The following is a 23,714-nucleotide window of genomic DNA, read 5'->3' as shown; positions in this document are numbered from 1 at the left end:
TAGAGCAGTGGTTCTCAACCTTCTGGCCCTTTAAATACAGTTCCTCATGTTGTGACCCAACCATAAAATTATTTTCGTTGCTACTTCATAACTTTAATGTTGCTACTGTTATGAATCACAACGTAAATATCTGATATGCAGGATGGTCTTAGGCAACCCCTGTGAAAGGGTCGTTCAACCCCCAAAGGGGTCGCGACCCACAGGTTGAGAACCGCTGACCTAGAGTCTACCATTAACATTTTATAACACTTACTTTATCACTTATTTTTTGTCTATCCCTCCCTCAGTCCATCTTGATTTTTTATGCATTGCAGAGGGAAATTTCAGACATCAGTACGCTTTCCCCTGCCCTAGTACTGCACTATGCATATCAATAATGCAGACTCGGTGTTCTATTTTTTTTTTTCCTTTCAGGTAAAATTTACATATAAATAAATGCACAAATCTTAAGCTTTCCATCCCATGAGTTCAACAGTTGCATACATTGGTGCAACTCAACCCCCTAATAATATGCAGACAGGCCAGGAAAATCCCTCCTGCCATTCCCAGGCAAACCTTGCCCCACTCAAGCCAATTGGTACCCCTGTTCTGATCTTCTTTTCTACCATAGATCAACTTTCTGTTCTAGAAAAGGGAGTGACTTTTGAGCTGAGTTCTGAAGGAAGAATAAGAGTCCACTTGGAATTGGAAGTTTTGGGGAATGTTAACCATTCCAGGAGAATAGCACACATATGCAGACTCTCAGGTGGCCAAGAACGTGTATGGCTACAGCCTCATGAGCAAAGGACAAAGAGACACAAGATGCAGCAGGTGAGAGAGGTGGGAGCTAGAGTAGTCATAGCCTTAGAGCCATAGTAAAGATCAGGAACATGGCCATAGGGCAGTGGCCAGCCAATGAATGGCTTCAGAGAGGAGGTGCCATGCTTAGCTTTGAAATTCTAAAAAATGCTCATGCCTCACTGTAAAGAAACAAAAGAGAATTCAGGGATCTGTGAGGATGCTATTTCAGCCATTTTGGGGAAAGAGAGGGGTAGCATATGTGAGGGTCCTGGACATGGGGAGAAGGGACCATCTCTTTTTTCTCTATTGTGTTGACCTATAATGTCTGGCACTTCTAACAATTATAAACCATAGTGTTACATTTTCCCTTTCTCTAATGATTTTTTATAGATACCATTCATAAACCCTTTGTGGAAACTGTGGTTCAGAGAGGTTAAATAACTTGCCCAAAGTCACACAGCCGTAAGTGGTGGTGTTGGGGTTTTTACTCAGGTTGATTTATGTTCAAAGTCAATACACATTTGACCACCTCCCTGTCTTCAGGGAAATATGATGGGAGTCTCTCAGTCTTTCCAATTGGAATAATTTATTTCCTTGTTACATCAGATTTCTCAGCCACCCCAGAATTTTCAAGGTGGAAGTCTTCCCCAGTTGCTAGAAATCCCAGCCAATTTGGGTTTACTTTAAGGATAAGTTCATCTGTAGCCCAGATTTCACCTTAATGATGATTTGGGGATGGGGGAAGGTGAGTCAACCAATCGACTCTACCAATACCCAGTTTTATTTGTTTTTATTTCCACTCTTTGTAGCCCTGCCAAACACGGAAATGGCATGCAGGAGCCACCTGCAGGTTGCCATGCTTGCGGGCCCAGTAGATCCCTTTATGTGTAACTCAGACCCTTCCTCATACAACCCCAGCCTATCTCTTTGCACAATTTCCCTCTCAAAAGCCATCCAATATCATTCTCTTTCCTGCTTAAAATATTATCAAAACTCTAAAATTACTTTTCTTTATTATTTCTGCTTCAAGTAACTAACTCACCTAGACACGTTCTTCTAAGCTCTTTTGACTATTTATATTAACATGCACAGCCATATGCAGAACTTTTACTAAGAACATTTAATAACCTCACACTAGTATTAATCTTGCCAACACTGAGTAAACTCACAGTTCTTACTTTACCACACTTCACTCTCATCTGATAAGTAAGCATTCCCCAGGAACGCATTTCTTCCCAGCCAATATTTGTACCATACTTTATCATTAGTTTACAAAATTGTGTAGACACCTATCTCATTGTCAGTATGGAATATTTTTCTACTCATTAAGTTCATATATGTGCCTCTGGTGGTACATATATGCAGGAAGCCACCTATTGTCTTCACTAGCAGAGAAGTGTAAACAAGGATCCCAGAATGCTGGTGAACCTTGAACCCATGGCAAGGGCCAGAGTTATGCACCAATTGTCTAGTCCAGACAATGGGGGCTCAAGCTATTTCCTGATCAAATAGTCTCAGAGTAAATCCTTCTAATATTTACTGACCTTTAAGATAGTCTGTCTGTTACCGCAATTACCTGCCTGACTAAGAGCTAGATGTGTATCCAAAATTGAATAAAAGGTTGGAGAGGCCTGGGCACCAGTGGAAGTCCTTTCTCTTGTATTGGGCTTGTCCACCTGGCCCCCAATATTTCCAAATTATTTCTTGTCTCATTTCTTTCATTTGCGTACGGCTCGTCTTCCGGAGTCCGAACCCTGAACCATGCGGGACGTGGGATTATTCACACATACATGTGTCTAATAGTACAAATGAATGGCAAATATGCAGTAATTAATCACTAGACTTAGGTGTTCCACAAAAGGGCTGTGTTTCCAGTGAGCTAAAACATGCCGAAAGTCCAGAATTATATCTCTTCTCCTTTGTGGTTAACAGTGTATTTCCAGGTTCTCGTACACTGCCCTCAGCTTTATGCTCCTCCTTCCTTCTTGGATCAATAAGTGGTTAAGGCCTAAGCATCCTGTTGCTGCTGTACGTCTATTGCTTCTGACACACCCAATGGCTTCATTTTTGTTTCAATTGAATTAGGTTTATGAAGCCTGTGCCAGGAAACACTGGTGTCAGCACTTTTGCTGTCTTGCTTTCCCATGGATTTTCATAAATTTGTGACCCCCTCATAAAAAATAGAAAACAATGGTTTTCAAAGGTTATGTTTATAGTAAAATCCTTTCTTCAAAAACAACCCTACCTAGAAGTCTATTTCATAAAACAGAGATTTAAAAAAACATTTAGCTCTGGTGGGAGAAGTGGGCGAAAACCCATGTATTTTCTAGGCCATGCCCACACACACACACACACACACACACTTGCACATGCATACACACACATGTACATCCCCAAGACCCCTCATGGGAGTCCAATTCTCTGCCCACAGAAGAGATCCCCTTCCTAATTCGGCCTCAGCTCTTAGGATGCTAAGTCCACAGACTAATAATTCGTTCTTTCCTGCCTCTCTACACGATTGAACCTCTCACTTTATGATTTATGAAAAATGAAAATGACGACCCACCACTAATCACTTAAGTAAAGACTGATGGCTTTTAATGAACAGGACGTACTAGTAAGTCACAGAGCAAGGCTATTACAAGAATGGCCCCTCTAATGTTGAGCAGTGCACAACATGACAGCCACACACGGTGGCCCTATGGACCCCGGGATTATAGGAGCATCAGGGAATGTGGGGCCCATTTGTGGGGCTCTGGCAGACTTCAGGGTTACACTGAGAGATGCTTTTTTCATTATTGCTACAGCCACCCAGGGTCCAGTAGGCAGCCCTCAGCCAAGAGACAAGAGAAAAACTCACAGGCTCCTTCTGTTGCATGAAGGATCCTTTCCGCTGTGGTGGTGGTCACAGGAATCTGCACACGTGATTAAATTGCATAAAATGAAACATGTACACATGCACAACATGAACACACACACAAGCACATGTAAACCTGTTGAGACCTGAGTGAGGTCCGTGGAGTGTATCCATGATTGTGACGTACTTCAGCTTTGCGAGATAGTAACACTGGTGAAGAGTATACAGAACCTCTCTTTGTTATTTCTTATGACTATGAATCCACAGTTATCTCAAAAAAGAACATCTTTGTCAAAAAAAAGCCGGTGCTCTGGTGATGGGCTGATCTGACCTGTGGCTGCTGACTCCACCACCTTCATCCGTCTGCCGATGTGTTCACGGTTTTCCGGGCCATGTACTCACTCGCCAGTCTGAGCGTGTGATAAACGTGTTCTGCCAGTTTCTAACAATTGGGAAGTGGTTTATTTGTGTCTTTTTCCCCCCTCTGTCATTTTTAGCAGAGGTTTGTCTAATTTATTGGTGTCTTCAAAGGAAAGAGCCAGCTTTTACTTTTCCTCAGCTTCGTTATTGTGTCTTTAACTTCTATTGTGTTCCATTAACATCTGTTCTTATATTTATTTACTTGCTTTCTACTGTCAGTGACTAGATTTTTCATCTCTAGAAGTTAAGTTTGTACTTTCAAGCCTGCCCATCCTTCCTCCGTGATGGGTTGCGTGATTGCTGTGGTGCACGGGCCTTCCGTTTTCTCTTTAATCAATCAGAATGTGGCTATTTTATAGTCTCTTTGATTGTTTTATTATTTTCCATTCTTGGGAGGCATATTTCTCTGTGTCTCACGTCTCCCGACTCCCCCTCATGGGGACAAGCTTCCTCAGATGGCTTGTCATTCTTTATATTTTATTTTCCCTCTGTGAGTGTCTCTTCAGTGGAGGCAGTTTGGTTGGGGGTGGAGGGCATTAATGTGTGTTGAATTATGAAAATACCTCTATAGGGTGGTTTTTCATTGACTTGTCAGAACAGGGGATGTTCAGTGGTGGTTGCACAGGTTTCTGTGTTTGCATTTTGCCTATCACACCGGTGACATAAAGGCGGACAGAGACCACATGTGGTAAAGGCCCATGGTTTCCTCGCCTCTATTTGAAAGCTACATACCCTTCTTTTTCTACTAATTGATACCTGTAACTTAAACACACACACACACTACAGAGATGTGACCATACACGCTTGAGATCCTTTAAGAACAAGATTAATATGTGTCGACTGTCTGTCATGAAAGGTGAAGATATACTTTTAAAATATTTTTTAATTACAGTTGACATATATTAGTTTCAAGTGTATAGCATAGTGATTAGAATTTATGTAAGTTACAAAGTGCTCACCTCCATAAGTCTAGCACCCGTCTGACACCATGCATAGTTATTACAATATTATTATCTACATTCCCAATGCTGTGCTTTACATCCCCAGGACTGTGTTTATAACCGGCAATTGGCACATCTTAATCCTTTCCCCTTTTCACCCGTCTCCCAACCCCCCTCCCATCTGGCAACCAGAAGTTGATACACTTGTATTTTTAGTGATGCATCCATCACCTACTTCCTGGTTTTTGCTGGTAAAATTTCAAATGTTAGGCAAGAATTTTTATATTCGCTTTTTATATAGTTTCTCTATAAGAATCCTTTTTTGTAGTTTATTCTATTTTATTCACATTTGTTTCCATTTTTATATTCACATCTGTGTTAAACTGATTTTGGTGTTTAACAAATTGATTCTTTTATAAAATGCTTACCTCCAACCTTGTGTTGTTTTTTGTTTGTTTGTTTTTTCCCCACCTCCCCATGCCTCTGGACAGGGATCTGAACCAGTAGCCTCCTAATGAAAAACAACGTATATGAGTGTATCGTTTGGGGCACAGTATTTTCCCCTCAAAAATTGTGTTCCACTGCTTTCTGGCATTTAAATTTGGGCAACAGAAAATATGGTTAGCATTGTTTCTTTTCTTTTACAGATAATCATTTTCCCCAGCCTTGATGTTTATCTGAGCATTTCTATGTCAATACTATTTAAACAATTGAATTATGAGATCTGTCCTATTTTTAAGTTGTACGTGGAGAACTCTTTATTGAAGATGTAGGTTTTTATTCTGCCAAAGAGCTGCTTTTACATTATGCCTCTTATTATTTCTTCTGTTCCATTTATTCAGTTCTCTCCTTTAGCAACACCAATTATCTGGCTGTTATGTGTCTGTTTTCTTTTCTCTGAAAATGTCTTTTTGTTGCCTTTGCACATGAACACACATGAGCAGATGATAGATACAGAGGAAATAGACATCTCATTGTTATACCCTTGCATTTTCACTGCAAGGCTCTCAAACTCATCTTCTACAAGTTTCTGCCTATTGCTTATTCTCATTACAGATTCCAATGCTCATTTCATTTCGGCCATTGCGTCTTGGTTTCCTCACAATCTTCCCTTGCCTCACCCAGCAAGGGTTTTTCTTTCTTATTTAAAAAAAAAAAAGTTTTTATTGATTTTAGAGAGCGAGGAAGGGAGGGAGGTAGAGAGATAGAAATATTGATGAGAGAGAAGCATCCATCAGCTGCCTCTTGCACCCGCCCCCCCCACCACCACCACCACCACCAGGGATCAAGCCCAGGCATGTGCCCTGACCAGGAGTTGAACTGATGACCTCTTGGTTCATGGGTCCATGCTCAACCAAAGAGCCACACCAGCCAGGCACCCAGAGAGAGTTTTTTCTAGTGGCTTCTTAACTTGATCCAAGTTTTGAAATATCTGTTGTCTTGTTATTTAATCTTTCACTTCCTTTATTCTTCCACGTTTTCTACAATGCATTTCTATTTTCTGTCATGTTGGTTACGATTCCAGTAACAGGAAAAAAGTCAAATTTGTTTAAAGAATAAGTTAATGTATTATCTCACAGGATCAGAAGTCAGGAGTTGGAGCTGGTTCTATGGTTGGCTGAAGGAGATGCTTAAGGATGTCATTAAGGACCCAAGTTCTTTCAACTTCTCCACTTGCCCACCTCACGGGGGCATTGTCATCAGCCTGGCCGTGTGGATGCACGATCGCTCTAGCAGCTGCAGGCATCACCCCCACGTATGGTAATATGTGGGGAGCAGGGAGGCCACTGGAATGTTCCTCTTAGAAGTAAGGACAGCCCAGCCGGCATGGCTCGTTGGTTGAGTGTCAATCAATGAACCGGAAGGTCATGGGTCGATTATGGGTCACGGCACATGCCTGAGTGTGGGCTCAATCCCCAGAGTGGGGCATGCAGGAGGCAGCTGATGGGAATTCTCTCTCATCATTGATCTTCATGTTTCTCTCTCTCCTCCTCCCTTCCTCTCTGAAATCAATAAAAGAATATATTTTTAAAAAATAGAAGTAAGGACACCTTTCCTAGGAGCTTCTGTCTCATTGAAAATTTGACAGAGAGGATAAGAACACCTGCAAGTAAAGTGGAATGTGCCCCTAGATCTGGGGAGAGGGTCATCCTCCCAGGCACATGGGAATATGTAGGCACCCAAACTCATTTGAGGGCTCTGCCAGCAAGGAAGGAGGTACCAGATGGCGGTTGGGTAGATAGCCAACACTGACTGCTTTTTTCTTTTGAAAATTGTCTTTTTCTCAGCATCCAAGAGTGTCCTATTCCTTATTTGTAACATGGGGGTTTTCTAAGACCAATGTTGTTTTGTTTCTGTTCACTTAACTCTAAAGGAGGCGGAGATACCACTCCAGGACGCATTTACATAAACCGAGCAGGCAGGAGCTCATTGTTGCCCTCGCTGTCTCGTTGGTTGGAATCCGTTCCTTGTGGCTGAAACAGGAGGCACGGGATGTTCACAGCCCCACCCCCCTATGGCCTGTCTGACATCATCCTTCCCTCCGATGTGGTGCTGTGTGTGTTGTGGGGGGGGGCGGAGGGGAGAGTGCATGCTCCCTCCACAGAGAGGAGGATGGAGGATTGATTTATATATTGGAAGGAATAGGTGAATCCTGAAGGCACCGTCCCCATGAGTGTTCCCATCACAGAGTCTTCCTGATACTGAATCTGCATTCAGGGCACAAAGGCCTTTACCCATCATCTGTTGTCGTTGCCACGTCGGAGACCCCCGAAAAGGGACTGAGGGGAGAAAGGGCTTGAAGATGCCAACCCCTCATATTTGGTTGTTAGGGGCTCTGATTCTGAGCCCCGGAAAGGACATAGGAAAAGAAAAACACTTTTTATCTATCCTTCAGGCCGCTGTTACTTCAAATAACAAAGTATATGAGTGTCAGTTGCCAATTATATCATGTCCATTTCAACTTCGTAAAACATCATACAGTGGGTGGCATTGTACTTACTATTAGTTTTACAAGTTCTACCCTTTGCATTTGGTCAGAGAAGTTCATTCATTCCATCTGCCATTACATTGAGTGAGAGCACAACACCTGTGGATATGAGGATAAAGAATGTAAAATACATCGGCAATAATTTTATACGGACTGTATGTTGAAATATTAATTTGCTGTATTGGGTTAAATAAAAATGTATTCTTGTTCCTTTTTAATTAATGTTGCTACGAGAAAATTTTCAGTTACACATGTGGCTTGCGCTATATTTCCACTGGACCCCTTTGCCCCACCATGTAGCTCCAGAAGGCTCTCATCTCCCTGTCTCTTTCTTCCTCTAGATCTGTGCGCCCCGACACAGTAGCCTCATGTGGAAATTTACCTTTAAATTAATTGAAATGAAACAAAATTTAAAATTCCGTCCCTCAGTCACATTAGCCATATTTCACGTGTGGTGAGGGGCTCCCATATCGCACAGCACGGGCCATTTCCAGCACCATGGAAAGGTCCACCGGACAGAGGTGAAGTAGGTCGTAGGTAGATATGGCCACACCCGCAGAGATGGGATGGTGAATGCCTAAAGCATGGAAGCGTTTCCATGGTGCCTAACTCTGCAGCACATCATCCTCCCATCCGTCTCCTAGACGCGGGTCCCTTCCCGCCTTTGTTAGGCTTGTTTACGCACTCTTATCTCTCCTTTCCTCCTGCTCCGGCTGCGGTGCACGTATCTCCCTCTGAGCACACCCCGCACCACCACCCCCATGTGAACACGGATCTAACACCGTGCTTTGTACAATGTCGGTATTCAGTAAATATTTGTTAACCAGTTGGAGTGGCAGTTCCTAGCAAGCAATTGGAAATATGTGGCTGAAGCTAGAGGGAGATATATAGTGGCTGGTAGCAGAGGGATAAGAGAGAGAGAGAGAGAGAGAGAGAGAGAGAGAGAGAGAGAGAGAGAGAGAGAGAGAGAAGGTCAAAGCCAGACTCCCAAGGAAGAAGAAGGAGGACCTGGTAGAGAGGCAGAAAGGAGGAATGGGGACGGTGGTGACCCGGGACCTCAGACATGTCACCAAAATCCCTTTGCCCGCCCCACCTGCCCTCACAGACAGTGACTGGAGTTACTGCAAGGGAATTCACAGTTTTAGGCAACAGCTGCAGAAAAGGGCAAAAGAAACCCAAAATATTATTATGTGATTGATAAACATGCAGGACCCATAAATGAGAAGTTGAGATGGCCTGAGAATTAAGGGTCTGGTGAGGAGAAAAATGAAAAATGCCCTCTCCCTGGGCCAGCTGGTCTGAGTTACATTTTACGCGCGCGTGTGAGTTCCAGCACCCTTTTGAATTAGCAGCAGAGTCGCACATTAGTTTTAAGGCTCCCTCTCGAATAGGAACATCATAACGCTTTTTAATTGGGGCTGATAAAAACGTAGCATTACTTGTAGGTTCCTGAGAGAAGTGAGTTGTGAAATTGGGTTTTCATTAAACCTAATGATGGAAAATTAAGTATAGTGCGGCGGGTGAAATGGGGTGTGATAAAAGGCACCACGTCTGCATTATCGGAGGTTAATAAGGGAATAGGTGAGGTCGGATGCATTGGAAAAAGAGTCCAACTAGTTGAATTAATAAACCTTGAAAATCCCTTGGTTCCGAGTCTTCATAGCATCATTAGCTCCAGCATTGACATTATTACAAATGTTATAGCAACACAAGTTGCTCAATTTCAAATGCATTTATTCTCCGTTGCAGCATTGGTTTTGCCGACACCAAGTTTACAGTCTGTCAAGCCATGTGTTTAGGGAAAATATTCATATTGGTAGCTCTTTGGTTTTGGAAACATTTGGCATCTCACAAAAATTGCCAGGTGCCCATTGCCAAGAAGCCTGTCTCTGCCAGGCAGCCGTTCTCCCAGGCAGCCTGTGCCTCAAGTCCTTGGGGAGACCATGGGTCTCTGAAGGCATCCGGGGATGGAGCTTAGGTAGGAGACACTCACCGGCTCCAGCTACGCCTCTCCTGGAAGCAGGGCAGGATCTAGAGGAGCAAGCTCAGGCACTCCTTGCTTCTCCACCCCCGACTCCCGCCCCCTCCCAGTCCATCACAGGAGTGATGCTCCCAAGATGCCGCATCTCCCTGGCAGCTACCGTGACAGCATGACCCCTACACGAAGTAGCGGGAGTCCTTAAAGAGGATTCCTCTTCAAACCCTCTGACAGCTTCCCACTGGCTTGGAGATGCTTGCACATTCACGGTGTTTCTAGACAGGCCCTCACACGGTCTCTCCCATCACATTTCCACCCAAAGCCATCACTCCCTGTCCACCTCCTTGCTCTTACCCAAAAGCACCTGGCTTCTCCGGCTCCTGTTCTTGTCTGTTTTCCTACTAGACCTTCAAGACTTGAGGGTGGAATCTGCATTGCTCTGTGCACGGCCAGTGCCAACCTGTGTTTCTGGCATAGAGTGGGTTCCCAGTACGTCTAACTCCCCATCACAGGGTGAGATGGATGGAGAAGAGAAGCAGCCCCCACGTTCACCAAGCACTACGCTTAAGCAATGCCAGTGAGGATGTGTTCCCTGTTATTTAAAATCCCCGGAGAAAACGTAATCGGTATTTTTATGTGCTAACTTCTCACCTAGACTCTTCTTCCTTGTGCAGAAAGCTGTAAACTAGATCTTTATGTTGGCAATTCTTTCCTTCCTGGGAACAGTGTTTCTCAGGCTGCCACACAGAAGGAGAGCTCACCTTCACGTGCAGAGTCAATGTCCGATGGGCTATTGTGACATGAGGCACAACCAAGCTAAAGGAAATGTGGTTTTTGAAATGTCAAGTTGCAGAAAATCAGGAATATATGTTAAGCCACCCAGGGAATGGGTATGGCATAGGCCTAGGGGGGTCCTGCCGGGGTGCCTGGCCGAGCCTGAACATACCTGGCTGAGATACATCAAATCTGACTCCTCATCTCATACATGCCACAGACAGAAGGTCCAGGGCATAGACTGTCCATGTCGTTGGGAAAAGGTTGGGCAGACCAACCCCAGAGGTTCTGGGGAAGATACACCAGCCTGGAAAGACCAGCAAGGAATGCCAAGGAGTGAGGGGGTAGGACTAGAAGGTGGTTGTCCAAGGGGAACAGAGAATCTCAAATCCGCAGTGAGGGGGTAGGACTAGAAGGTGGTTGTCCAAGGGGAACAGAGAATCTCAAATCCAACCTCAGCAGGCATCGGTTCCCAGGGTGGCCAAAGAACAGAGGACAGTTAGAGCAATGCAGTGGGTGTAAGGATTATTACCAGGGGGAAATAGAGATCGTTTATCAAGGAGGGATAATATGAAGGAGATAATGAGACTTAGGACCCAGGCCTGGGAGAGGTGAAGGGCAGAACTAAAGGAGGAGATTCAGGCCTCCCTACCTGCAAGGTGAGTTCCGTGATCCTCCTGGAGCAAGAGTGTTCAGTGGTGGGGAAGCTGGACAGGAAGCCAAAGGTGGTCACTGCTGTAGAGCCCACAGCTGGAGAGGGGCTCCAGTTCCTTCCTCCCAGGGTACCACCCAACAGAGACAAACTGGTGGAGACCCCGGGTCCCGGGGATGCAGGCAGGTGGATCCGAAGCACACACGCACGTGGCCCTGGTCTCCAGGACCCTGAGGCTTTGCAGGCAGGCACCTGCTTCCTAAACAGGAGGGCGCTCCCAGTACCTAGCCTGCCTGGCTTCTTGGTGGTTCTGATATTGGCCAGGATTGGCCAACACCACCCTGACGATCCTGAAGGCCTGGGATAGGGCGGCGATGGCAGCCAACCTGGACTTGGTCTTTACTCCATCGATATGTACCCTTGAGATGGAACGAACCAAGGGCTGTTGTGTTCACATGTTGGTTTGTTGATTTAATTTTTCAGTCTACCCCCACAGCCATGCCCAGGAAGCAATGTGTCTCTTTCCTTTCTCTGATTTCTTATTAGTTGAATCATGAGTTAGTTCCCTCTGGCCTCCTCAGGTCCCGCTAAGGAAGGCACAGAGGACCGAGGGCAAAACTCCCATAGGTGATGGTCTGTTCTGCCTCTTCTCTTTGAAGCAGATGGCAGCCGCGGAGAGCTGTCCCAGCCCACCCTCACCATCCAGACCCACCCCTACCGAGCCTGCGACCCCATGGAGATGAGCTATCCCCGGGACCAGTTCCAGCCGGCCATCCGCGTGGCTGATCTGTTGCAGCACATCACCCAGATGAAGAGAGGCCAGGGCTACGGGTTCAAGGAGGAATACGAGGTAAGGGACCGCCTGTGCAGACACTCCCAGATGGGTGCAGAAGCTTCTGGGGCTAAAGCTTTGCTACTAAAAGTTTAGTCTCTGGACCCGCAGCATCAGTGTCTCCGGGGAGCCAGTTGGAGATGCACCATCTCCGGCCCCACCCAGACTTACTGAATCACTTACCCGCTTTTAACAGAACTTGAGAGACTTGTATACCCTTTAAATTTGAGAAGCACCATCAAAGACCCTTAAACCTCCTTTCCCCCCTCCCTTTCCCCCCTCCCTTTCTCTCTCTCTCTCTCTCTCTCTCTCTCTCTCTCTCTCTCCTCTCTCTCTCTCTCTCTCTCTCTCTCTCCCTCTCTCTCTCTCTCTCCCTCCCTCTCTCTCTTCCTTTCATTGCTCAGATATCTCCAAAGTTTCTGCACTTTGGAGTCACAGCTTTGCTCAGTGTGCACCTCCAATGGCTCCAGCCCCCAGCCCACATGTTGTGGGAAGCCAGCAGGTCTCCCTGCCAGTGCATCTGGGAGGCTGGCTTGTTCCTGGGCACTTCTTGCCTCATTCCCACACTCCTGCTGTGTTCTCAGTGCCCCAAGTCAGTGCCTCATCTCCAGTGCCTCTGTCCCCTCTCTGTCCCTTCTCCTCACCTCTGCATCGGACACCCCTTTCCTTACTCCCAAAGCATCTCTAATCCTAGGGTTTTTTGAGTAGCGATTGCTACTGAGGTTTGGGTAGTAACTGGGCCAGGGGTGGTGGCTTGCAGCAAAGCACAGGAAGTGCCTGAATACAAGCAGTCCTACGGTTCTCATCTCCTCACAGGTCTCTCCACCCACTGCCTTTCCCAAAAGTTCTTTTTATTGTCCTCAAAACTCCCTTTTTTTCCCTTCTCCCAGCAGCCAGGAAAAGGCCTCCACACACCCTTTCCTTTCTGAGGCAGAACAATTTCTCTTTCTTCGTCTCACTCCTTTTGTTTCAAACCTTGCCTATTAGGCGGCCCCTTTTACAAATAAAAAAAGTGAAATAAACGAAGGGAAACTCATTAAGATGTTTTCCTGAACTAAAGAGCACCTCACTCTCCCAGAGAAGCCCCACAACCCTCCACCCCCAAGTCTGAATGCAGTCGCAGCCAGCTTTGGGAATTTCCTTTTTTCACTTTTCCTTTCCTCTCTCCCTCTCCTCCTTCCCAAAATATCTAGGGAGCACCTACTGTGTGCTAGGCTCTGAGTTGTATGAGCTGGTTTTTGTGGCTCTTTTTCCACACTCAGCATGTTCCCCCATTATACTCGGTTCAGTTTCATGTGTACGGTGAGAAGGCATGGACTCAGACTCTACCCAGTTGGAATTCTGGATCATGCAGACTAAGTTTATCTCTCAGACTATACTCTGAGAAGGAGCTCACCAAGCAATGAGTGCAGAAGCTCTGTGAGGCCATGAAACTGTGCTCCGAGGGGGTCCAGGCAGCTGGGCTCCGACGCAGCACACTGTGCCATCTTAGCGTCTCATCTGTCACCTGAGCATTGAAATTCCTCTGTTGGTTGAGTGAGAAGTTTGGATAAGGTGACTTCTAAGGGCCTGTCTGGTCCTAAACCTTTATGAGAGTGTAAAATGTGGTGGCAAGGGGCATGCTTGACACATTTATGAGAGCAGACGCGTTTGTGTCGATGCACGTGAGTGATTACCGACCCGCTCAGGAGAACCGGCAGTTCATTGCAAATGTGGTCAAAGGAAAACAGCATTTTTCATATGCTGCCTGCAAATTTTTGGAGGATGTCAGGATCAGAGTTAAAGGCCCTCCCATGCCTGGGCCTTACCTCCTAGCGGGTTGGCTGAATGGTTCCAAGCCCTTAAAGCAGCAGTTCTCAACCTGTGGGTCGCGACCCCTTTGGGGGTCGAATGACCCTTTCATAGGGGTCGCCTAAGACCATCGGAAAACACATATATAATTACATATTGTTTTTGTGATTACTCACTATGCTTTAGTTATGTTCAATTTGTAACAATGAAAATACATCCTGCATATCAGATATTTATATTGCAATTCATAACAGTAGCAAAATTATAGTTATGAAGTAGCAACAAAAATAATTTTATGGGGATCACCAAAACATGAGGAAGTGTATTAAAGGGTCATGGCATTAGGAAGGTTGGGAACCACTGCCTTAAAGTATGAGGGATGATGTGTGTGCATGTGTGTCTGTGCGTGTGTGTGTCTGTGTGCTTATCCACACCTACATAGATCCGTTTGTTAAGCAAATGTTCGGGAAAAGGTGTGTTGTTTGCAAAGGCATATTCAATATCATGGTAGTTTACTATGTTAGTCATAATATGTACTTTGCTTTAAAGTTTTAAATAACACTAGGGGAGCGTTGTGACATCAAAAAGGGTGACAAGTAGTCAAAGCCTGAGAAACACGGTTGTAAGAACTTGGGATCTAAAGTTTGAAAACGAAAACACTTGACTACTTTGGTGCATTGCCTTCCAGATTGATATCTCTTTTAAAAGTGTCCATCCCTGTGTGGTTGATGTCAAAAAAAATTTTTTTTTTTGCCTTTTTGCACTTTTTAAACATCTATATATGTAAAAGGCTAAGTAATCATTTGACTGTTCAACTGGTAGCTATCACACACACTGACCACCAGGGGGCAGATGCTCAATGCACAGGCATGGAAACATGGAACAGACTAATGAATCTCAGAGGGAAGTGGGGAGAGGGAGGGCGGGAAGAGATTAACCAAAGATATTTTTTTTTTTTTTTTTTTTTTTTTTTTTTTTTATTGCTTAAAGTATTACAAAGGGTATTACATATGTGTCCATTTTATCCCCCCGCCCTAGACAATCCCCTAGTAACCAAAGATCTTATATGCAAACTAGAGGCCTGGTGCACAGATTCGTGCACCAGTGGGGGTCCCTCGGCCTGGCCTGCAGGGATCGGGCTGAAACCAGCAGTCCAACATCCCCCGAGGGGTCCCGGATTGCCAGAGGGCACAGGCCAGGTCGAGGGATCCCACCAGTGCATGAATCCATGCACCGGGCCTCTAGTTTTCAAATAAACAACAGAAAATATTTCTCACAGGTTCTAGAGGCAGGGAAGTCCAAGATCAAGGTGTCAGCAGGTTCAGTGTCTGGTGGGAGCCCACTTTCTGGTTCATAAATGCCCATCTTCTCACTGTGCCCTCACATGGTGGAAGGGGTGAGGGATCTCTGTGGATCGCTTTTATGAGGGCACCAATCCCATTCATGAGGGCTCCACCCTCATGACCTATACACCTCCCAAAGACCTCCCTTCCTAATACCATCACATTGTGGATTAAGTTTCAATGCCTGACTTTGGGGGACACACCTCACAGACAAATATTCAGATGACAGCACTCTTCCATAACCATAACACAGTGATAAAAGTGAGGCAACTTAACACTGATACAATGTCTGTTTGTTTGTGCATTTGTTTTTCCCAAACTTTCTGGCATGGAAGTAAACTGCCTTTATAATGAAAAAGAAAATAATACATGTTGTTCCATCATTTGGAAATATCACTAACTAGACTAGCCTTGACCTCAATTAGTTCCAAATTATATTAACCAGTTAGCTGGAATGCTTAGCTTCTAGTTAACAGCACTTTTCAATTAACTGGAGGTTAATTGAAAAACATTACTTAATGGGAGTCTTTCCACAGTGTGCCAGTTCCCCCTCCTAGACCGTCGCTGGGAATGGCTTTGATCATCAGGCCCCTGTGATGCCCAGAGTCTACATGCTGCGCAGGAGTCACAGCACTGCTTGAAGACTGTGTTCTAAAGACAAGATGCCTAGGTCTCAATCCCACTTTCAAACAGCATGCTATGCGCTCTGTTTACTGCCTGTCACTCCCCTACACTGCTCAGTGTGTTGTTGGTTTTTCTTACCAACGCGTGGGTTTGACAAGTTGACATAGAAGGGACCTCTCAGCAATAAGGAAGCCGTGTCTTCTAAAATTCAGTTCAGTTGTACAATCACAAATTTATTCATTAAATTTTTACTGAGTATTTACTATTCCCAAGGACTGGTCCAGATATTTTAGATATGACAGTGGACAAAACAGACAAAGATCCATGCCCTCACGAAGCTTCTGTTCTACCAGGGGAAACAGGAAATAGCAGTAGACTTAAAACTAAGTTATTTTACAGTCACTTAATGGGATATGTTAGTAAATAATGCCATGTGCTAGTGACAAATACTGTTTACTATGTTATAAACTATCCTAAATATGAGTGACATAAAACAACTAATTTATTGTGCCCACTGATTCTGTGAGTCAGGAATTTGGACAGGGCACAGGGGGAATAGTTGTTTCTGCTTCATGATGTCTAAAGCCTGGACTTGGAAGGCTCTAAGGCTGGGGGGCTGGAAGCATCTGCAAGAGTCTTCACTTCATGTCTAGTGATTGATGCAAACTGCCAGATGGGATCTCAGCTGGGATTGTCAGCTAGAGCACCTACACATGGCCTCTTCAGGTGGACTGGGCTTCCTCACACCGTGGTTGCCTCAGGATAGTGGACTTCTTACAAGGCACCTCATAGATCCAAAGTGAGCTTCATAGCTAACAAGGTAGAAAGTAAGTGACCTAGACTTGGACATCACAGCATCACTACTACAACATGCTATTGGTTATAAGCAAGTAATAACTGTATATGTTCTAGGGAAGGGGAAGTAGTGTCTTTCTCTCTCTCTCTCTCTCTCTCTCTCTCTCTCTCTCTCTCTCTCTCTCTCTCTTTCTCTCTCTCTCCAAGGATAGATGGAGGAGCTGTTGCAAGATTCTAAGAGAGAATGCAGAACTTGGAGGTATTGGAAAATACAATCTTTGGATGATACAATATACCATAGATGGGGGGAAAGAATAGAGCAAGGACGGGAGATGGGGTATCCTGGGGACATGGAGTGAAGGAGGGGGTTCCAGTATTAAATAGGGGAGAAGGGTAGTCCTTAATCAGAAGACGGCATTTGAGTAGAGTCATGATGGAAGAGAGTTCCAGATCAAGGAAGTAATATATCCGGCATATACAAGGAGGCCAAGGTTGTCATGAGTAAGTGAACAAAGAGTAAAACTAATAGAAGATGCTATTGGAGAAATAAAGAGGGTTGACCACATAATGTCTCTAAGCCAGTATAGGACTTTGGCTTTTACTCTTAATGAAATGACAGCCACTACAGAGTTTTCAGAAGACAACTGATAACGATCTGACATTGTTTGAAAGACTCATTCTCTCTACTACTTTGAGAATAGTCAATGGGAGGCAAGAGTAAAGCAGGAAGACCAGTTAAGAGGCCACAGCAGAAACTCGGGTGAGAGACAACAGTGACTCAAGCCAGGGTGTGGCCGTGGAGGTGGTGAGAAGTGGTTGGATTCTAAATATATTTTCAGCATAGAGCTCATGGGATTTTCTGACACTCAGATGTGGCATGTGAGAGAAAGAGAGGAGTCAAGGGTGACACCAAGGTTATTACTACCTGAGCCCCTGGAAGGATGGAGGGGTCACCAGTGGAGATGGGGAAGCTGCAGGTAGAGAAGAAGACCTGCGGACAATGAAGCAACTGTGAGTTTAATTTTGAATGGAATTTAAGATGTTTACTAGATAATAGACGTGGAAAGTAGGTAGTTGGGTATATGAGTCTAGATTTGGGCAAGAAGCCTGGGCTGGGAAGAAAACATTGGGAGTTTTTGACACACAGGTGATAGTAAAGCCATAAGACTTCAAAGTCAGCAAGTAGGTGAACAGAGAAAAAGACAGGGACCAGGGATGGAACTTCAAGGAATTTCAGCTTTAAGATGTCTGAGTACTTCCCACAAACCAGACATTGTACTAGGTTATGGGAACTGAGGAGATGACACGGAGCCCTTGCGTTCTGAGGAGCTTGGAGCCTGTTTTTACAGACAGGCATATGAACTGATCATTTCACAATCTTGGCACAATGTCATGATAGAGATATGCCCATGGGGATGGGAGGCAGTAAGCCTAGCCTCAAGGTTGGTGGCCGGTGGCTTTCTAGGAAACATAAAGCCTGAACAAAAGCTGGGGAAGTAGGAATAACCAAATAAAAGCAGGGAAGGACTAGGACAGACAAGCTATGGCATGGAGTTATGCACAGTAGGTTGAGTTACCAGAACTGGGAGCAGTTTGGTACATATAAACCAGGGAGGAAACATGGAGGGAGATGGGACTGAAATTGTCAGTAGAGGAGGCATGGTGTGGTGACAAGGGGATATTTGTCAGGCTAAGGAATTTGGATTTTATTCCAGGGGCCGTGGGATAAATTGAAGGGAGCAGGGTTTTAAAGCTGGATTTGTGTTTTAGATGTAACTTAACCTGAGCAGGGAGAGCAGAGATAGGTAGGTGGCTGGGACAGTGATTCAGGGAAAAGGTGGGATTGCCTGAAACAGGAGACTTGGCCCGGAACCCACACAAACCCACACACATTCTCTCATGTAGAGCCATAAAATCAGCTCATTCTCTTTGGCCTGAAAACTTGAATCTCTTGATATATATTTTTTTTAAGTTCAATGACTTGAAGTTATGTATGAATCATCCTGAATTGATAGTCAAAATGCCTGAATTCAAATCCTGTCTCTTTCATTAAGTGTATGGGTGACCATGGGCAGGTCGCTCCCTCTCTCTGAGCCTCCATTTACATACTTATGCAATGAGGGTGAGGGGGTTGGTCAAAATGGTCCAAAGAGCACTTCTGTCCAGGATATTTTGAGAATCTATGTAGGCACTAATGTGCAAGCCAGCTGGCTCTCCTCCTACTGATAGTCCTACTGGACCCCGCTCTCTGGGGCTACTACCAAAGTTTTCTCTCCAGCCCAGGCTTTTTTTCCCAAATTTCTAAACTCATATGCCCAACTATCTATTTGCATGTCTACTAAGGTGTCTGAAGTCCTAGCAACCGTGATTGATCAGGGGCCTTGAGTTGCTAAGAACTCAAGGAGGCCTAATGCAAATTAATTGCACCTGCTATGCAGATTTGAGTCTTAGACGTATTTAATCTTGGCTGCATGTTAGAATTACCTGGGGAAGTTTTTACAACACCAATATCCAGGCTATCTTCCTACCAATTAAATCAGATTCCCTGGGGGTGGGATCCAGAGATCTCCATTTTCTATGTTTTCCAGATGTCTATAAAGTTGAGAGACACTGGTCTAGAAAGATCCAGAGTCCCTAGTGCATGCTCTGCTTATGCCCAAGACCCATCACCTCACCAGCTGTACTTGCTGCTGGTCACATCTGATGCCCAAGGAGGGGTGTGGGGACCTGCTAATGGCACACAGCCACAGGAAAGTCAAAGGGCTTCTGCATTTGATTGTGGACTACAGAGTCTTCCCTCCTCCCCACCCTATTTCTCCTGCCCATATCCTCTCACCTGCCCCAAAACAAAACAAAACGAAGCATACCAGCAAATGCCCAGAGAACTTAGCTGGAGAGTGGGGCTGTCTGTGAGCCCTGTAACCCCAGCCATCATCATGATCAGAAGAATAGAGGGTCTGGGGAAGATGGGGGTCAACAGAAAGAGGTGACTGTAATGGAGAGAAGGAAGGGAAGCTGTTAATAATGCCAGTCCAGCCCAGGAAGTCTGTCATGCTAATGAGTGGAACAAGTCCAGTAGGGTGACCAGAAGGTATCTATTGATTATAGCTCCATTAGGGCTATGTAAGCAGCCAGGAACAGCTGTGTGGCGTGGGATGCAGCCTAATCAAGAGCATTAGTTTTCCAGCTCAGGCGGTCACGCTGTGTGCCGACACGCCATGGGCATGGTTTTGTGGGGAGAGGCCGGGGTTGCCGTCTTGCTCATTGTCTTCTGTGGATGGTGGTGGGCAGGCAGCCTCTGGCTGGGGTGTAACCATTGTGATGGATGCTTCAGGTCGCCCCAGTTGCCCTCTTCTCTGATCAGAGCCAGCTAAACACAGGCAGAGTAGACCTTCTGCTTCCCCCACAGCTTTTTCTCTCCTCGGTTGGTAACAGAGCCCTTAGAGACTCTCTTCCAGCTTCTCCATCCAGAGGAGAGTGATGCTGGGTAGAGACGGGGAATCTGTAACTGATGCCCAAAGCATGAGAGGGAAGACTGTGGTTGTTCTCTAGCTCTGGGAACTCATAATGACCCAAATAGGAAATCCACCTGCTTGCTCTCCACCTGCTTGCTCATTTCACTCCATTCCCAACGGATTGCAGTAAGTGGGGAATTGGCCATTTCCAGGGGGAGCCAAAAGACATCAAGAGGTAACTCAAGAGGTTTCAGACCTGGAAATTTCTCCAACAGGAAAGAGCTCTATTAACTTACTCTTTTCCTTTGAGTTTATTGTTATTTTTTCCACTTAATTCTATTTGTAACCCAGGAGACAATATTTTCTGTGTTTAATATAGGAACCCTTCCCAACCAAGTGAGCAGGTTTCAGTCAGAACTACAGAAAAAGCTCTTGGCTGAGAGTCCAGACCTAGGTCTCAGTCTGCTCCTGCATACTGGATGGTCTTGGACAAGACTCTTCCATCTCTGGGTCCACATTTCATCTTCTGGGAAAGGTCTGACTACATAGCATGGACTTCTGAAGCCTGGTAGTATAGGCATCTACTTCATTTGGTCAGAAATACTTATTGAGTACCTACTTCGTGCCTTGCACTGTTTGGGGCATTTGAGGTAGTTAGAAAGCTAAATAAAGAAAATAAACACCCTACTTTAAAGGAAGATCATGGTTCTATCACGCTGTGTAATTATAAAACAGAATGCTAGTTAAAATGCTTTCTAGACCTGTTAGTCCTGCATGTCAGAGTCAGCTAGAGCATTAGTGAAGAACATTAAGACACAAGCTCATTGACATGGATCAGGACCCAGGCCTGTGCATTTTACAAAATTGCATGGGAAATTTGGATCCCTACCGAACTCTGGGAACCATGGGCCTAAAATTTGTCATTTAAAATGGTGTAGCTTTTCACGGAGCCTTTTAAAGGAGGTCTTATGACTCAACATGCAGATGCACATTTCGCCATCCTGTCCCGCTAAAGCTCCTGTCGGTCTTGCTGGGATCTGGTTTTCTACTTACCTTCCCCAGCAGGGCTCATAAATTACCTTCTACTTAGTGACATGGTGCACAACAATGTTTGCTCTCCTGATGCCACTCCGAGTAGACGTCATCAGTCATCCTTTCCTGCCTTCTCTGTCCACATTTATAATCCCCGAGGCATGTGCTTTCAGCACAGAAGGAGGCATTTGTTGAAAGCTCGGCCTCTGCCAGGGCCACCACTAACTCATACAGCACCTTAGAGTGAAATAGCAAAAGGTACACCTGTCTCAGGATAATGGACTATCACCTTCCAGAATATGTTCATAATATACTATACAGAAATCTCCCATGTCTACCAGGCCATGGTTCTCCCTGAGACATGGTGCTCTGTACACAACCTGCACGGCCATCCCCTAGCTAGCCACGGACGCCGGGAAACATGGGCGTTCACTAAACCCAGGGACCACAATGGCAACCAGACCTTAGGCTTCCAAGAGCTTATAAAACTTTCTTACTCTCTGCATACTTTGTCCAACCTGCACCTAAAGTAAGCAACTTGTCCCAGTTTCCCCAGAATGGTACCAGTTTTATTTATTTTTAATTAAATCTGCTGGGGTGACATTGGTTAATAAGATTATATAGGTTTCAAGTGTACAATTCTATGATACATCATCTATATATTGCATTGTGTGCCCACCACTCAACGTTAAATCTTCTTTTATCGCCATGTATTTGACCCCTTTGACTAACCCCCCCAGCCCCCTTCTTGCTGGTAACCAGCACACTGTTGTCTGTGCCTGTGAGTTTTTATTTGTTTATTTTTCCTGTTGTTCATTTGTTGCTTTCTTACACATGAGTGAAATCATAGGGTCCTACATTTTAGGAATCCTTGGGTCCAAGACAAAACAGTAGGGATGTTGCCAGGAGTCCCCATCTTTGGTCTTGTGACAGTAAACTGGCTGTTTCTAATCAAAGAGAGGCAGAGAGTGAATTTTAGGAGTGAGCCAGGGGGGCCCAATAGCATATTCTTGGGAAAGAGTGGGATGGGAGAGCTTCGGAACACCTTCTACAGAACAGGCATTGTGCTGGGTGCCTGGAGGCATTCTCTCAATAATCACTGGTCATCACAGAACTGCGTGAGGCACATTATGTTTTTCATTTACATAGTGTAAAATTCATTTTGGGGAGGGAGGTGTACAGATCTATGCATTTTCACAAATTATAGTCATGCAAACACCAACAGGATCAGAATACACGAGAGTTCCATCAGCAAAAATCTCCCTCCCTCCCCCCGTGCTATCCCTTCGTAGTCAAACCCTTCCCCCAACCATAACTGAAAGGCATATTATTGACGTCATTGTTGGGAAAATTAACAGAGACTTGGAGTGGTGAGATGATTTGCAGAAAAAAATGTTCAAACACTCTGTCTTTGGCAAAGCGCCACGTTCTCCCTGCCTCATATAGTTAGTGGACAAGAGGTATTAAGAGGTATTTCTGGACAAGAGAAATGAATGAAAGGCCAGGGTAAAAACGGCACCTCCTTGGTGAAGACTGAAATCTTCCCTGCCCAGGAGAGTACAATTGTGGGCAGGGGCGCAGGAAAATCCTGGTCGCCAGGACTGGTCATGGAGGAAGCAGGCCCTTGGCTGTGCTCTGAAGCATCAGTCAGGAACTGCTGGGTCAGCATCCCCCAGGCCTGGTTTTGCTTCACCTCAAGGCATATCACTTCCAATTATCTCCAGGGATACAGTCAAGCCAAAGGGAATGAGGGGGGCATCATAGCTGACAGAATCTGCTGAGGATAGCGGATGAACAGGTGAATTAAATGGACCAGGATGTTCTCAGTCTTGGATTGGAGGTGAGCTGCTCTTAGAAGCTCTGTTCTATCAAGACATCTCACTGTTTGGGGAATAACTCCAAGAGGTGTAAGTGCAAAGAAGAGCATCCAAAGAAGGGTGGCAAGCTTCAGAAAGGACCCTGTATCTCCACAGGGCCAAATCAACAGGGGGAGAAGGAACCAGCCAAGGAGGCACCAGGGGCAATTCTCAGTTCTAGTTGGAAATTAAAGTAGTAATTGGGGAAACTGGGGCAGGTCGCACAGTCCTATGGGCTGACTCAGCACAACAGGACATAAGAAGCCTGTGACTGTGGTCATGTGGTCTGAGCCCACACTGCCTCCTGGGGGTACAGCTCTGTGGTTGGGAGAGTGGGTGGGTGAGTGGGTGAGTGGGTGAGTGGATGGTTGGGTGATAGATGGGTGGGTGGGGGGATGGATGGATGGATGATGGATGGATGTGTGGATATGTGTGTTGCAACCATATTCCTATGGTTGTCTGGGGCAGTTAATCTGGGGCAGGAACCAGATGACAATTTTATCCTAGAGTCTATGAAGCCTGTCAGCAAGGATGAAGGAAGGGTTCAAGAGACAAGTGCTGGCCAGCCAGTATAGCTCAGTAGTTGAGCGTCAAC

At 45.3% G+C, this 23,714-nt stretch overlaps 1 protein-coding gene across 1 annotated transcript in view; it reads left to right on the top strand.

The window, feature by feature from the left end:
- Positions 1-23,714, top strand: part of PTPRT (protein tyrosine phosphatase receptor type T) — a 682,122-nt gene that overhangs the window by 588,383 nt on the left and 70,025 nt on the right. The window contains exon 16 of the mRNA XM_036323307.1: positions 12,054-12,241. Coding sequence (XP_036179200.1) covers positions 12,054-12,241 — 188 coding nt within the window. The remainder of the gene's footprint in view (positions 1-12,053; positions 12,242-23,714) is intronic.

Source organism: Myotis myotis, unplaced genomic scaffold (genome assembly GCF_014108235.1).
Source record: "Myotis myotis isolate mMyoMyo1 unplaced genomic scaffold, mMyoMyo1.p scaffold_m19_p_9, whole genome shotgun sequence".
NCBI classification, from domain to species: Eukaryota; Metazoa; Chordata; class Mammalia; order Chiroptera; family Vespertilionidae; genus Myotis; species Myotis myotis.
The sequence above is the reverse complement of the archived record's forward strand: the minus strand, read 5'-3'. Positions and strand labels throughout refer to the sequence as shown.